The sequence below is a fragment of the Lutra lutra genome, chromosome 8 (genome assembly GCF_902655055.1).
Source record: "Lutra lutra chromosome 8, mLutLut1.2, whole genome shotgun sequence".
Taxonomy (NCBI): Eukaryota; Metazoa; Chordata; class Mammalia; order Carnivora; family Mustelidae; genus Lutra; species Lutra lutra.
This window is the reverse complement of record NC_062285.1, coordinates 97,259,189-97,275,807: the sequence shown is the minus strand read 5'-3', so window position 1 is coordinate 97,275,807 and position 16,619 is coordinate 97,259,189. Positions and strand designations below refer to the sequence as shown.

At 46.1% G+C, this 16,619-nt stretch overlaps 1 protein-coding gene across 9 annotated transcripts in view; it reads left to right on the top strand.

Moving 5' to 3' along the window:
• Positions 1-10,860, top strand: part of LOC125107889 (uncharacterized) — a 199,417-nt gene extending 188,557 nt beyond the window's left edge. For 2 of the 9 annotated variants that reach the window (XR_007129695.1, XR_007129690.1), the window contains one exon: positions 158-279. Coding sequence is in view for 3 of the 9 variants with exons in the window: in XM_047743360.1 (XP_047599316.1) it covers positions 158-519; positions 4,146-4,243; positions 9,224-9,405 (642 nt within the window). In the remaining 6 variants the exon portion in view is untranslated. The other 7 variants (XR_007129697.1, XR_007129696.1, XR_007129689.1 and 4 more) reach the window with 7 other exon arrangements.
• The last annotated feature ends 5,759 nt before the right edge of the window (positions 10,861-16,619 follow it).

Here is a 16,619-nt window from a genome sequence, read left to right as displayed (position 1 = left end):
TCCATGGCGTCTAAGAATCTAAGTTCACACCATGGTAAGTGTTAGGGTCCGTGATCAAAGGAGCGAGACTGATACAAAGTGAAGGTCAAACAAAGCTTTATTTCACGCCAAGCATCAGAAACCAAACTAACTGGTAACGGCTGTCTCTTACGAAAAGGTGACGACAACGACCCCGGCAAGGCCGCTCCCAACGTGGCCGCTCTGGACGAGGAAGTTCCCTGACAGGGCTGCTCCAGACGAAGCCTCTCCCCAGACGATGCTGCTCCTGACTAGGCCACTCACCGAGGAGGCCTCACGTCTAGGAAGCCGCTCCGGGAATGAAGCTGCTCCCCGGAATGACGCTGCTCCCGCAAGGCCGCTTGGCGAGGCCGTGGCTTGGGGCAGCAGGGCCGCTGGCGGCTCTCACGGCTCTGACAGCTCTGATGGCTCTGACAGCTCGGACAGCTCTGACAGTAAGGAGTCTGAAAATAAGTTATATATGATGTTAAAGCAGAGAAACCCAAAGCTGAGCAGGATGGGGTAAGTTCAAGACCAATATATAAGAACAAACCTAAAGAACATTTGACCCAACATCCAAACCTGGATTCAATACCCCCACTTGCTTTTCTGTTCTATTTCATTCATCTGTTAGAAGAATTATAATTATGTAGTTATATTACATTATTTTTTCCTAATCTAATTAGAGTTGTCAATCTAAACTTGAAAGTAGCCAGAATAGACTCCGTAAGTTCAGACATTACTTTCTTTGCCCACAAAATAAATATGGCCATTTCACAAAGAATTAAACTTGAGTTTCTCAAGGATGTTGGATCTCAATCATTACCATATATTGTGTAAAAGTCCCACTAAGAAATTAGATTTCACCTCCCGGATCACTTAGAAAGAATAATAATAATAACACAACCTCATGTATGTAACAAAGCAACTATACATCAGCCAGTGTGATCATTGTCCCAGTTCAGTGTAATAGTGATAGAGGAGTTTATTATTAATCCCATTATGCAGAAGGGAACACTGAGAAATTAGGTGATTTGCCCATGGTCATATATTTATTTATTTATTTATTTATTTTTTAAAGATTTTATTTATTTATTTGTCAGAGAGAGAGAGAGGGAGAGAGAGCGAGCACAGGCAGACAGAATGGCAGGCAGAGGCAGAGGGAGAAGCAGGCTCCCAGATGAGCAAGGAGCCCGATGTGGGACTCGATCCCAGGACACTGGGATCATGACCTGAGCCGAAGGCAGCTGCTTAACCAGCTGAGCCACCCAGGCGTCCCTGGTCGTATATTTATTAAGTGGAAGAAATGGGACCATAACTCAAGCTATTGTCTAAAAGCCTTTAATCCTTTCTGTTCTCTGTTTATGTACATTTTGACTCTGTTAAATTATATTGTTTTTATTTTCCCATTAGCTCAAGGACAACATCTTAGTGGGACATCTGGATTTAATATTCTTTTCACAAACTCTTCAGAGTCCATTCATTTGAATGAAGGGCTTTTGTCAACAGTTAACCCTTCAGACCGCCTCTCAGAAGAGCAAAAACAAGACAGTACAGATTTTGAACTATATTTTATAGTAGCCAGGGAATAGATTTTACTTTCTAATTCAGTTGAATGAATTATTTACAATTCCTTTATCTGTCTTTAAGCACCAGATATTTCCCAAATCCAGAAAAGAGAAGGGGTCAGTCACTGGATTGTTTGTTTATGTCATAATCCTGATGAGGCATAGTTAGAATACAGAAGATTTAGGAAGTCTGAGATTCCAGCATAATTGCAGGGCGGGCAAAGGCCTGAAGTCTGAGCATAGTAGGTAGGTCAAGGGAATATCGGTCTTCTGAAGAGAGTGAGAGCAGAGAGGTAACACATGAATTCTAAGGTAGGTCTACAAATAGGCCCTGTTCACAGGGGATGGGACAGCAAGATTGGTAGCACAATAGGAAAAGGGCTCAAGCCAAGATCTCTGCCATGAGCCCCTTATATTCTTCTTCTTTTTTTCAAAGATTTTATTTATTTGACAGACAGAGATCACAAATAGGCAGAGAGGCAGGTCGGGGGATGGGGGGTAGCAAGCTTCCCGCTGAGTAGAGAGCCCGATGTGGGGCTCTATCCCTGGACCCTGAGATCATGACCTGGGCCAAAGACAGGCCCAGGCGCCCCGGCCCCTTATATTCTCTTAGGGAAGATATGACATAGCTGTGGGGTATTCGAACCAGGATTATGACCTAAGCAATCCAGCTCCAGAATCCCCAGGCACTTAAGCCCAACACATAACTGGTAAGGACATTTAGAGAACTGCCCATTGAGTATTACATGGGAACAGAAGAGGAGAGACAAGCAGATGCTACTCTGCCTGGAGGGAATAAGGAGAGCTTCAGAGAATAAGGAAGCTTCATGAAGACGTGCAGCTGTAGGGCTGGACACTGGAGAACTGTGTAAAGGAGCTTACACTTTATCCTGAGGAGAAAAATCCTTGTGTGGAGGTAAAAATTACTTGCCCATATGTTTCTGTGCCTCAGTGTCTGAATTTACTTCATATTTGGTCCAGCGGAGCGATGTTAGTCCCCTATGACTGTATGGGTGAGTGGGGCCTGGACCTGTTTGACCAGGAACAAATCTGCAAATGGCTCACCACCTTGGAATGCTTTCAGAATCCCATCCCCCAAGAGGAAGCACATTTAGGGTCATTCAGTGGGAAACCCAAAGGACTGTCGGTGAATTCTGGAGGGAGGCAAACGAAGTCATCAACACTTGTGATAAATTTACAGTCAGAACCAAAGAGCCAGTTGCTTGAGAACGGAGTTGGATGAGTTGAAGTTAGGCTTTGTGAATTTAGATTTGTTGAGTTAAAAAAACCAAATACCCATGTATGGCCAGATTCTGCAACTAGTTTCTATTTGCTCGTTTTGCACATACTGGTTACCTTATAAAACCTGATTAGCCCACCCTAACGGTTTTTGATGGCCCTAATTGTTTTTCTCCAGATGTGTAGCAGTTTCTGTCTCATCTACAGAGAGGAGCACCAATCTACCAAAATTTTCTCATTTGACAACCAGGGAGCCACTTCAATGCACAAGGACTCGGCCACGTGCAAAGACCAAGTGCCTGACCTCCAGTCGGGGCAAACCAAGGAGGGTGGTCACTATGGAAACCACAGTTAAAAGTGATTCGGAGGTTTACTTCAGAATTTCAGCACACGCTTCCCTTCTTACTATAAGAGAAGCCTGTCATCTGGCACTATGTGACGCATTCCTTCAAACAATAAGCAAACAGAGGCCAGGGCCCAGCTCCTGAGCAGTTTTCTCCCTCCTCTGATGGCTAGAACTGTAATTTATTTGTAATCCTGGTGGTTTCAGGATCTCTGCCACCTCTGTGTCCACAGAGTTTCAGGGAGGTTGGAGGGTGCTGGTTTGAGACTCGTGAAACCTGGATTTGATTCCCAGCTCCACCACTTACCATCTGTGTAAACATGGCAAATTCTTTACCTCTTGAAACCTCTGTTTACCCAAATATAAAATGGACATTACAAGAGTACCCAATTTATGGAGTATTGTGTGAGGACGTATTAAATAATACGATGCCGATAATAATATGCCACTCAAAATATGCCACTTTGACATAAGGATTATTTTGAGCTAAAGGCAACTGAGAAATGACACAGAACAAAGCTCTCTACCTTCCCTCCACCCGCCTCAAAGCAGAGTGTAAATTTCCTTTTGTGCGGGTGCCCCCCTGCGCCCGATCTCATGCCAGGAGGGGTAGAATGACTTAATCACCTGAGACAATGCTAGGTTCTTATCAGTCCAGTGATGGCACCGAGAGGAATCTGCAACACAGACCTTACTAAAATGAACAACCCTTATCTTCCATTAGTTTCCCGCATATATTTTAACTTCCCACAAGCTCAAATTCTTTTTTCTTTTGTCATGTCGTATCTCCACATTTATCACTCTTCGTTAAAACGGTCTAGAAGCCTTCCGGTCTGACTGCCTCTTTGGAAATATCACTTCATTTCTGTGAGCGCCCCCCCCATATTCATATGAAATAACCCTTTCTCCCCAATCTGTCTCTTATCAGTTTATTTTGGGGGGCCTTAGCCACTGAACTTCAGAGGGTAAATGAAAACTGTTTTTTTTCTCCCCAACAGATATCATGGATCAGAAGTTTCCCTGATATCCTCGCATGGTATGGGCTCAGTTGATGCTGGTGGTCTCTTCATGCTCAAGAAATGCAAAACACTGGAAGGTACAAACATCCTTGTTTTGTTTCTGCCGAATGCCACTTTGTCCTTTAGGTGGCTCCCAGTGAGCTGCAGCCGCCTGTGACGCAAATTATTATTATCTTTCTCATAACATGACTCCTATTGAACACTTACTGGGAGCTCAGTGTGTGCCGAGTTGCCAGTGTAAGCCAAGCACCGCTACTATCCCTGCTTTACAGATGGGGACACCGAGGCTCCGAGTCGCCACATGATGTGGTTACATGGTCTGTGTGGCTCCACGATTATGTGATACTACCTCCCCCCGTATGCGGCTGAAGATGGACATAAGAAATGATAAGAAAGGAGGTGAAGGAAAAAGATCTTTAGAAATGGTCCCTTATTGGGGCGCCTGGGTGGTTAAAGCCTCTACCCTTGGCTCAGGTCATGATGCCAGGGTCCTGGGACTGAGCCCTGCTCAGCGGGGAGCCTGCTTCCTCCTCTCTCTCTCTGCCTACCTCTTTGCCTACTTGTGATCTCTGTCTGTAAAAATAAATAAAATATTAAAAAAGAAAGAAAGAAAGAAATGGTCCCTTATTAAACAGTGCCTTGCACTTGGTCCAGCCTTCAATGTTTGCTCAGTGAATGATTGACTAGAAATAAAATGAAATTAACAACCAAGGAGGCCAGTCCTCCTCCTGCCCACAGTGCTTGGCCATTTCGAGATTATCAGAAGGGCCCACTGTTCATCCCTCCCAGAACTCTGTCGAGATTCCCCATCCGTTTCCCTTTAAGGCCTCCTCTATCGGGTAATCACATCGCATTCCTCTCTGTGTCGCATTATGGTTTACGTTTTTCTCTCCCTCCTCCCCCTGTATAATGTAGATGACAGACCAGCTGGCTGAGGAGATTAAAATCCTTTCCTACCCCTCTCTTAATGCAGCTCTGTGGCTTTGTTCTATTAGCAAGACCGGATGGAGTGTTTAAGAAACAGCAGTGAAATCTCTTGGAAAAAAATGAGATCACTCCTGCCACGGTTCTGCCCCAAGGCATATTTATAAGCGAGTAAGTTCCACGTCATTCCTTTCAAATTCTCTCTTCCAGCAGCCAAGCACAGAGCTCTGGAAGCTTAGATTATTTTAAAACTGTTTGAATGTCATTGGCTGACATCGGGCGCTAATTTCTCTGGGCCAAATTGTTCAGGATCAGTCAGATTAAGGACTTCCATTAGCAGTTAAGTAAAGTCTTCTGTGTCCTTGACCCTGTAATTAAGACAGATGAGGCTTTGACCTCAAACTGCATTTCTACATAGTTCAGAATTCAGTCCAGTTGCCTGAGAAACTGCTATAAATATTAATAGAAAACCCCAAAGTTTCTTGTAGTTCTCTAGAGAGCGATTTCAACCAAGATATGGCTTTGCTTATGGTCCACAGGCCTGAGTCAGATCCCCTTTGGGCCACAATTTGGCAAATTACATTCTGGAAAAAAATATTGTAGTTTTAGTGAGCTGAGATAGAGGGATCATCCAAAGAGGTAATATGGTCACTCCAGAATGTCCCCAGAGTGGGAAACGGACAGCCACATGGGCACTGCCTTCCTTAGAACTAGGTCCCCCATGCTAGGCCCTTCCTCTGGCAAAACTCCCTCCACATAGTGAGGAGCCCATAAAGCCAGAAGACATATCTGTCCTGAAGTTAGCCCCTCACCGTAGATCACCCTCCTCATATGGCCTGTAGCAAGGACCAGATCCTGTTTGGACTTCCAACTTGGGTCTGTCCTCCCAAAGGTAACCATTGCCCTTTGCACACCCCTGGGCCTGCGAGACGGCCAAGGAGTGGCTATTCGGCAGAAGGCAGGAACTGGGACAGAACTTGGACTTGAGGGCTGAGGTGTCCTCATGGATGCTCACGTGGTTCCTGATGTGAAGACTAGAGCTGTCAAGGGGAAGAAGAGGGGAATAAGACACAGGCTTGAGTCTTCCATTTGTACCTTTACCATCAGCTCTGCAAATGGCGGGAGGAGGCCTGTAGGCAGAAAGGGTGTGAGGAGACACCCTGAAATGTGCAGGTTAATTAATGTGATTTTGATAGAGCACCATAACATGGCAGCTCTCTGGTGGTCAGCCTCATGCAAACCCACCCCTCAAGGAAGTGGTCGTACAGACCAAAGGCCGGTTCATTGACATCAAGAACCAAAGCGGCCAGGCTGACTGGGATGTTTATGACAATTGATCAAATATTTGCTCCCTGGGGGCGCCTGGGTGGCTCAGTAGGTTAAAGCCTCTGCCTTCGGCTCAGGTCATGAGCCTGGGGTCCTGGGATCGAGCCCCACATCAGGCTCTCTGCTCAGCAGGGAGCCTGCTTCTCCCTCTCTCTCTCTCTGCCTGCCTCTCTGCCTACTTGTGATCTGTCTGTCAAATAAATAAATAAAATCTTTTTAAAAAAAATATTTGCTCCCTGTAGGAAATCTTACATGGGAAACCCGATTCTAATCAGCCATGTTCTTGGCAATCCAGGAGTCAGAGCAAGGCCTGTGGTTCCAGTTGATATTCTCAGCCGTCTCCAGATCTGCGGTTACACCAGCTGAGTGGGACCTGTGCTTACAATGTCAGCTTCTAAGAACAAAGCTAAACACTCACTGACAATTTTTTGACCTTTGGATCCTCCGTAGACTACCCCCATTTGGTTTATGGATCACAAATTCTATCTCTCCGTATACTAATGACGATGACTAGTGACACGTTTCTTTTCCTTTTACACATGATTTGAATGTACTTCTAGACTTTGCTTTTCCTGCTTGGAATTCATGCCTTTTAAATGGAAAGTTTCAGAAAGGAAATCTCAGTTCATGTTGTACTGGACTAAATACCAGTGATGAGCGTGGGAGAAAGTTCAGGAGTCTCCACTGGCCACGTACAGATCTCTTCAGTGCTTCCCTTGCCCGGCAGGGACATTAACAGGGGAACTGAAACAGAGAAATTCTCCGATTTTATTAAAATGACTTACCAGCACTTTTCTTTCCACGTCCTTAGCTTATGATCTGCAGTAAATTGCAATGCTTATTATATGTTTGTCTATATCCTGGGTTCGAAACCAAAAATGCAACAGGGATGGTTTTTGAGCTCTCCGTCATCCCTTCCCTGCCAGTTCCTCCATTCATCACTGCCTTTCCTATTTTTTTCCCCCGTTAGGATTACTCTTTAACTCCTATCACCCATTTCCCCCATCCCTCCACCCACCTCTCCTATGAGAACCATCAGGGTGTTCTCCATAGTAAAGAGTCTGTTTCTTGCTTTTTCTCTCTCTCTTTCCCTGGGAAAAAAGGCTTTAAAAGAATCAGAGAGGATTCAGTGAAAAATCCAGAGAGGATCCATGTGTGCGCGCGTCTGTGTACTCCGTACTTCCAAGGAGGGGTGAAAGCGCGTGATGGCCACGTCCGGTTGCACAGGTGTGGGTAGCTCCGTGCTCAGTACTCCAGGGGTCTGCCCAGAGGCTGGAGTGCAACCACAGGCAGCTGCTTGCCTTTCTGCAACAGCGACACGGGAAGGAGGAGGAGGAAGGCACATTCATTAAGGCACCTGATGGTAAAACACGGTGGAGGGGGAAGGGGTAGATTCCAGGTTTCATAAGCCAAATAATCCATTTCAGAATGAAATCGATGTTTAAACTGTCCAGACGTCCATGCCGTAGTTATGAAGAGAACGGAAAACCCTCACGGTGATTCTAAAGCCAACCCCTGACTTGGTATCCACACCCACATTAGAGTAAGATTTTAGAGCAGGCGCCATCCAAAGATCTCAGAAAATCCTTCCTAAGCGATGCCTTACTCATGATTGCCTCTCGCCTTTATTTCTGTTGTTCTCTGTGCGTGCCATCTCTACATCCCACTTAGGAAACTTGGGCCAGGGTGAGGCCTCACGTTTTGCTGCTCAGTGAGGTTGGGCAGAAGCCAGAGAAAACCGATCTAGAGTAGAGTTCGTGGAGACATCCCTTGACCACTAGTTGGCAAATGCTGGTCATCGACCTAATGAAGTAAGGGAAGAGTGTGCTTGGTGGAAAATGTCCCAAATGCTGTGGGAAATAGAGTGCAGGAAACAGTGACAATAAACATTTACAGAAAAGAGAATCGCACCTCTAAGCTCAGTAGTGAAGGACATTTGCATTCAGAATAATGAAAATGGAACAGAAATTGTTAAAATGTGGGATGCGGGTCGGTGGAAGGTAGGCTAAATCTTCATTTATCGTAAGATCTAAAATTGATGAACAGTAGCAACATAAGTGTATTCTCTAGAAACATGGGCCTCGTTTAAGAACAAGGAGCTTGGAAGAGCAGAAATTCCTTGCTGCTGGAGAGCGAAATGGATGTGTATGAGAGAACGGTATCCTCAACCGTGAGCTCGTGGGGCCCATTCGACTCCCAAAGTCACATGCATGTATTACTCTGATAAAATAACTTTAAAAAAAAAAAATGGAATTTTGTCTACTTCTGTAACTCAGTGCATTGGGAAGTCAGTATGACTAATTCCTCATTCCCTGTGTAAAGACAAAAGATCACAGCTTCTCCCATCTTGCACATTCCTCAATTTGGAGCCCTTTATCCCAGACAATCCAGAAACACTGTAACTGGGGAAGTGAATTCCCTTGGGCTAGCCTGTTTATGACGGTCTGTTTTCAACCGTTCTGGGTTTTCTGCACACACAGGCTTCACATCCAGGAGCTCCTGTTGAAGGAAGTCATTTGATGACCCATTGAAATACTTTGCAACGAGACAAACATTTGCTATCATTTTTTGGGAAAATATACCTTTTACATTGCCATCGATGAGCATAAATTTGCATTCTGAATGAAGAGGGGAACAAAGTAGTGAAATGTTAGGCACGTCTTGGGTCTGTAAAGATGGGGACCAGCCCCCTAGGAGTTTGCACAATTCCTCTTGTGAAGTTATCTGTACTACTTCATTGTTTATTTGCACATACCTGGCTTCGCCCAAGTAAGGAAAGGTTTTTATTTCTTCTGCTTATCCCTCAGTTATACACCAGACACCTTACCTGAAATTTGAAGACTGGGGCGAGGCTGCTCCAAACAAGAGTACCAAAGCTCAGAGCCAGAGAGTTCTCTGGACGCAGAGGCTTTGCAGTAGAGAACTGTGTGATGGGGCAGGAGAGTCAGCTGCGGACCGACGCCCCCGGCCCACAGCCCAGGCTAACTAGATTATTACCATCCTTGGTCACGGACATGCTGACAGCACTCACTTCAGCCAGTAAATGCTGGTTCTAAAGCCAACAGTCTCCAGTCTCCGGGTGAGATTGGAAACGTGTGCCTGGGGAGAGCCATCCCAAGCCATGGACTGTGAGAGCACCCCTGACCTGCACGCCTGGGACCCCCGCCAGCCCGTTCTGAGGCACCCGTGGCTCAGCTCAGAGTTCCTTGCCTTCAGGCCACACACTGGGATCCTCCAGACCAAGAAGACAAATGGAGAAAGAAGACGGTTTGGGGATTACTGCTGCCCCGCCCACCCGTGGAACTGTTCCAGAATATCAAAAACCTGTTGAAAGCCCAGAGTGGCAGTGAGTGCGGTGAGCAACATAATAGAAGAAAAATCAGTGGATCTCCGTCCATCGACTAGTTCATGTCTGCTGCAGAGCCAAAGCTTCATCCTAGTTTGTTAATGAATGTTGAAATCACTTAAGACTTTTGGGCCTCTGTGGCTCTATATTAAAAATAAGGAGGTTGATATGATGCATAATCATGAGGCTAACTGACATCTATTGAGCACTTACTATGTGCCGGGCACGTAGTTAAATATTTTAAATATTAACGTGAGTTATATATTTTAGTTGTCACAAAAGCCATAATCTCTCCTTTTAAGATACAAGAAAATCAAAGCACAGAGAGGTTGAGTAACTTACTCATTGGTAGGAGGCAGAACGTGGATTCGAAACTCCAAGTCCCTGTGTTTCCCCCTCATGCTTTCGCCGACTTCTTGTGTGTACTCTTGTTCTTGTTGTGTTATCAAGAGGAAGATGCGCACTCTCTCATTCCAATGCCATGTATCTGACATAGATCAGTCCTCTGTGCACCCACCCATACTTGACCTCCAAGCATCACTGAAAAGCTTGTATTTATAGTTCAGGTAGGAGAAGCCAGGAATTTTATACCTACCTGTGGCTAAAGCATGAAGTGGAGAGGGACAGTATGTCGGATGAAGAATCACCAACCAGAACATGCTAGCAAGCCTCATCAGGAGCAAATGGAACAAGATTCAAGGACGAGGAACACACAGCCATGTGCTGCAGAACCAGCTCTCTGAAAGGGAAAAGTCCTGGTACGTCCTTTCGTGACCCACGTCCTGAGTGGAGGACTGAGGTGTGCAGGGGGGCCACAGTCACGTGGGCGGAAACACAGGACTCAGATTCAGATGACTGGGAATCGGTCTTCCTGGTTGCACAAATAAGCCAAATGGGCAGATAAGCCCGTTTTCCTCACGGAAACTGCCTCTGCTTCTGGAAAATGGGAATGTGCCAAGCCCCTCATAGGTCTGTCCTAAGAAGTGAATGGGATGCAGAAAGGATGAATACTGACCACTTACATCGATGTGGTTGGAACTGGAGGGGATTATGCTATAAGTGAAATAAGTCAGTCGGAGAAAGCCAATTACCATATGGTTTCACTCATACATGGGACATAAGCAATAGTACAGAGGATCATAGGGGAAGGGAGGGAAAACTAAATGGGAAGAAATGAAAGAGGGAAACAAACCATGAGGGACTCTGGACTCCGGGAAACAAACTGAGGGTTTCAGAGGGGAGGGGGATGGGGGATGGGATAATTGGGGGTTGGGCATTAAGGAGGGCACGAGTTGTGATGAGCACTGAGTGTTATATGCAACTAATGAATCACTGAACACCACATCAAAAACTGAGATACTGGGCTGCCTGGGTACCTCAGTGGGTTAAAGCCTCTGCCTTCAGCTCAGGTTATGATCCCGGGGTCCTGGGATCGAGCCCCACATTGGGCTCTCTACTCAGCAGGGAACCTGCTTCCGCTCTCTCTCTGCCTGCCTCTCTGCCTACTTATGATCTCTCTCTCTGTCAAATAAATAAATAAATAAAATCTTAAAAAAAAAAAACTGAGGTGCTATATGTTGGCTAACTTAAATTAAAAAAAAAAAAAAAGAATTAATGGGATGACACAGGAAAACACTTGGCAAACTGAAGACCTGCTCTTCGGAGAGGGTGTGCGGACCAACAGCATCAGCATCACGTAGGAGTTCGTAGAAAGCCAAGTTCTCTGGCCCCACTCCAGACCTCCTGAATCTGAACCTGCAGTTCAGTGGGGGCCAGATCCCGAGGGCAGTGGTAGGCACGTGAAGGTCAGAGAAGTCCTGCTTTAGGGCACTAAACAGATGCAGACTTGGGTTTGAGCTCTGTTTTCCTTCCATATCCTGCCAGGGACAGAGCACATGGCCAAATGCACAGGACTGGGCCTTCTTAAAGTTTCTCCCTCTCCTTCCCTGGTGCTGCTGAACTGAGCAGGGCTGACGGGGCGGGTTATTGCCAGGGGGCGGTTAGTTCTCTTTGCTTGGGAACAGACCACTGGAGAGAGGCTCTTCCTTATATAATCCTGGGCTATTTTTGAGGTGGGAGAATGGATAAAATGCAAACCCACATACACAAAACTGTCTTAGTCCTGGTAAAGTTTGTTAAATATGAGACTGAATGTAAGTAGCAGCCAAAGTGGGGTTGAAGTGGATCTTGATCCCTCCTGTTCCGAGTCCTTGAGAGTAACAGCTAAAGGAAGCAACTCAGAGTGGGCGGCTGCCTTTGAATGAATTTGTCTTTTTTAGATCCCTGTTGGGTGCAAGAGACACATTATAGGTACTTCACAAATCCTGTTAAACTGGGTTAAATACTCTATCAGCTTCCTGTTAAAGGCTCATAAATACAGTTTGGAACCTGCTCAGACACCGCGGGTTAGACAGACAGAATATAAAGACCCCTTGATGTGTGGCTAGTGTGGGAGTTCAGGACATGTTACCCCAAATATGGAATCGTGAATATTTTATTTTTTCCTTTTCTATTTTTCTTGAGGTATAATTTTTTTTAATTTAAAAGATTTTATTTATTAGAGAGAGCACTAGTGGGGGTGGGGAGGTAGAGGGAGAAGCAGACTCCTCGCTAAGAGGGGAACCCAAACTGGGACTCGATCCCAGGACCCCAAGATCATGACCTGAGCTGAAGGCAGACACTTAACCAACTGAGCCACCCAAGGTGCCCCTTTACTGAGGTAAAATTGACATATGTTATATTAGTAGCGGCTTTACAACATAATGACACAATGTTCATATATACTGAGCTATGCTCATCACAATAAACCTAGTGAACATCTGTCGCCATATATAGTTACGGAATTTTTTTTCTTGCTATGAGATCTTTTAAGATCTACTGTCTTAGCCACTTCCAAATATGCAACACAGTATAATTAATCCAGTCACCATGTGGTATGTTACATCTCTATGACTTATTTATTTCATACCTGGAAGTTTGTGTCTTTTGACTCCACCCATTTCACCGAACCTCCCCACCCCGCCCCCGACTCTTGCTACCTCCATCTCCATGCTTTGGAAGAAACAGACACCTTTCCTCGTCTCAGAAGAGTGGCCACCCTAGGGGATAGGCCTTATCACTCAAACTTGCCCTAGCTATTAGCGGTCTATAAACCTTTTGTGATTGTCCAAGCAGCCAATTTTATTTTATTATTTTTTAAGAGATTTTATTTATTTGTCAGAGAGAGAGATAGAGAGCACAAGCAGTAGGAGTGGTAGGCAGATGGAAAAGCAGGCTCCCCGCTGAGCAGGGAGCCCCATGCAGGGTTCCATCCCAGGACCCCGGGATCGTGACTCGAGCTGAAAGCAGACGCTTAACCGACCGAGCCACCCAGGTGTCCCAACCAATTTTATTTATTTATTTAATTTTTTAAGATGTTATTTATTTGACAGAGAGATCACAAGTAGGTAGAGAGGCAGGCAAAGGGAAAGGAGGAAGCAGGTTCCCCGCTGAGCAGAGAGCCCGATGTGGGGCTCGATCCCAGAACCCTGAGATCATGACCTGAGCCGAAGGCAGAGGCTTTAACCCACCGAGCCACCCAGGCACCCCCCAATTTTATTTTTAATAACTCCTGGGAGTGGAGGCTGTGCCAGGGCCAGTCAGTGTCACAAGGGAGAGAATCTCAACCAGCACCTTAGATTCAGGCTGATTGGAAGTCAGACCCTTTGGGCTCTTAAAGAATGCAAATATACACCTTCTGCAAGCGTCACCCTTGCTGGCCCTTAGAGCCGGGCGATCGGAGGTGTCCGGTGTCCCCTTGGCAGCAGTCACAGAAACCCGGGCTCCAGACGTGCAGAAGCTCGTTTCTGACATCTCCGTGGGCCGTAGCCCTGCAGAGGGAGAGCACAGAGATGACGTCCCTCTGCCCACCTTCCCCGAGAGCAGCTCTGGAGCCTTGGAACGTGTGCCGAACCTGAAACCTCTTCCAAAAACTAAAGCTCGGGGACCGGCAAGTTGGTCTCTCCCAGAAAGGCTCAGTTCATTCATCAGCAAATAGGCCTCTTTGCAAAATGATGGAGCGCCTTGGTCGGCGGTGTCTTGCTGTGCCTCAGGGGCACGAGCTGATGGCAAACTCTTTCTCTGTTGGCTACTGTCCGGTGCTGCCTGCAAGTATAAGCCAACTGGCCACCAGAGCTGGCAACACGGAGATAGGGGTCCCCTGGCATCAGCCACCAAAATCAGGGCACCAGAGAAGGGTGGAAGCTCTTTTCTGCAACATACAGGGGGAGCTGGGGCAAGGCAGAGGGACAGTGCAAAGATTCTGCTCACCAGCCTCTGTTCCCCAAGAGCCTCTTTAATGTCTGTAAGCGTGCCAAAACAGAATCCTGCTCTTCAGGCCAAAGCTCCCAGAAAAGCAAGTATGCCTCCTTCTCAGACAGACTGGGGTGTGTTTTAGCCCGCTGTCTGCCTAGTGCACTAGGTGTGGGAGTCTGCCGAAAACTGTCTCTCCAATTGTTACAGTCCGTCGGGACCCAGGGACACAAGGCCCCACCCCCACCTCCACCTCCAGATCCAGGCAATCAAAGGATGTCTCCTAAGTGGCAGCCACAAAAACCAGGTCACCAGACATAAAAACCAAGTCACCAGACCTGTGTAGAAGCTCCCCTCTGTGAGACACTGGCACTTGAGTGTGGCAGGGAAGAGCATAAAGATGGCACCTACCAGTGGGAGTGAGGCAGAGAGGAAGTACAAAGATAGCAATCACTGAAAAAAAAAAAAAAAGGTTTTAAAAAAAAAGAAAAAAAAAAGAGGAAAATGTAAAGGGTGAAATTTTAAAGATAGTGATTGCCAGTGCTAGCAAGGAAGAGGGAGAGAGCAAGGAAGATGGACCCCACTGGGAGGAGTATTGCCATGGCACCCACGGGAAAGGTAAAAAGGATGGCACCTGTTGGCTTTAACCAGGTGGAGAGAAAACAGGAAGATGGCATCCAGTAGTTTTCTCTCCCTGGAAGGTATCCCTGCAGGCCCCTGCCTCCTTAGCCCAACGCTTCAAAATTAGGAAATGAACTTCTTTTTCATAAAGTTTGGGAACTTTTTAGAGGGCTGTTTTGCTCTGGCCCTGGATCGGGTAAGTCGACACACAGTTCCTTTAAGAGACTCAGTCTGCCAGAGCCCCCAGGGTCTGGTGGATAGGTGCCCTGATGGTCTTCGAAGCCAGATACTTTGGGGGCTCATCTCTCAGGTGCTGGTGCAAATGTGGGGTATGAACTCTTTGCTCCTTGGGGAGAAGCCCAGGTTTCGAGTTCCCATCCAATTGCGGGTTGCCGTCTTGAACCAGAATCCCTTACCGATGAAGCTGGAGGAGCTGGGAAAACAGCAAAACGGACCCTCTTCCCTTCGCTCTTCTCATCTGAAACAGGTCATAAAACCCCCATTTGAGAGACATCCTCCCTGTACCCGGAGGAAAGGAGCGTTGTTCTCTCTGAAGAAAAAGTGACACCACCGAGAAGAACCTGAACAAACAGGCAGAACTCGGTTCCTCCCAGTTTACCACACTTCCCTCCTCCTTGTTGACCTGTTGTATTTTACATGACTGTCCACTTCCCAGCAAGCGTAGCATAAAAATGCTCGGGTTTATCTGTCTCTTCTGGTCTTCATTTCCTTATGAAGGGTCCCGTGTCCTGTAGAATTTACACCAAATAAATTTGTGTGCTTCGTTCCTATCAATCTGCCTTTGTCAGTTTAATTTTGAGACCCAGCCAGGAACCCTGAGTAGGCTGAGGAAAACATTTTACTACCTTACTCTAGCTCGACTCCAGTTTATGTGCATAGACACACACACACACACACACACACACACACACACCATTGTTCTGTCTTTTTACCACTCCTATCATTTTCTCCATCTTCTAGTCCCCTGGTCAACAATTAATCACACGAGCACATAATTTTAATGACCTGTCAAACATCAGAATGGAAATGGAATGGTGCCATTTGTAAATCACTATTCTCAAAAAAAAAAAAAAATTATTTGCATTTCAAAAGTGATTTAAATAGATGCCCTAAATTTGGTTTGTTTAAAAAACAGTCTGTTCCAGAAAGTCTGTGACTAAGACATGAATAAAAAACCTAAAACACATTAAAGAAGTATTCGTATACAGACGTAAATAATTGGGCATTGTTCTAAGACTTTGAAGGTCAGAGATCTTTGAGGCAGGGGAGAGGAGATTTCTCAGGTTTATGTGCTTCTCAGGAGCAGTGCTATTCTCAATTTTTTGCTTCTTTGGTTTTGCTCTTGCCACAAAAGAAAAACAGAAGCCAGCCTACTGGAAGGCTGAGAAGTTAGCTGCCAAGCCCCAATTCTCCGGCATAAGGCGCACAGAGTTGTCCGGGAGGACTTGGTCGTTGAGGTGGAGCTGAGGTGGAGCTCTGTGCATCCTGGGATATATTTGCATCTCTAAAAAGGCTCACTAGGAGTTGGTTGACTCTGCCTGGGAGGTCGGATTGTACCAAACACTGTTGGAGAACAGTAGGAAGTCTGTCCGGAAAGTGCTCCTACATTCGCGTGTATTTTTCACATTTTTTTCTAAAATCTACCCGCACTTAGGATTCAAGCACGTCTGGTTATGGGCTGAGTCTCCAGGGTCTTTTAAATGATAGACCAAGTGAAGCAAGAGTAGAGGTCCACATCTTAGAGGAAGCAAGCAGAGGTCCTCGTTTTAGGTTCTAGGACAACAATACAGCCTCCTGGTGGCGGGAGGCGGGGGCGGCGGGTATTTTTAATATAGTAAAGTCCAACTTTCAGATCCTCACCTGATCCGAGTGGCATGAATTCAATCAAGGCCAACTTCTTGGAAGAAGAGGCTGCCCAAACCGAG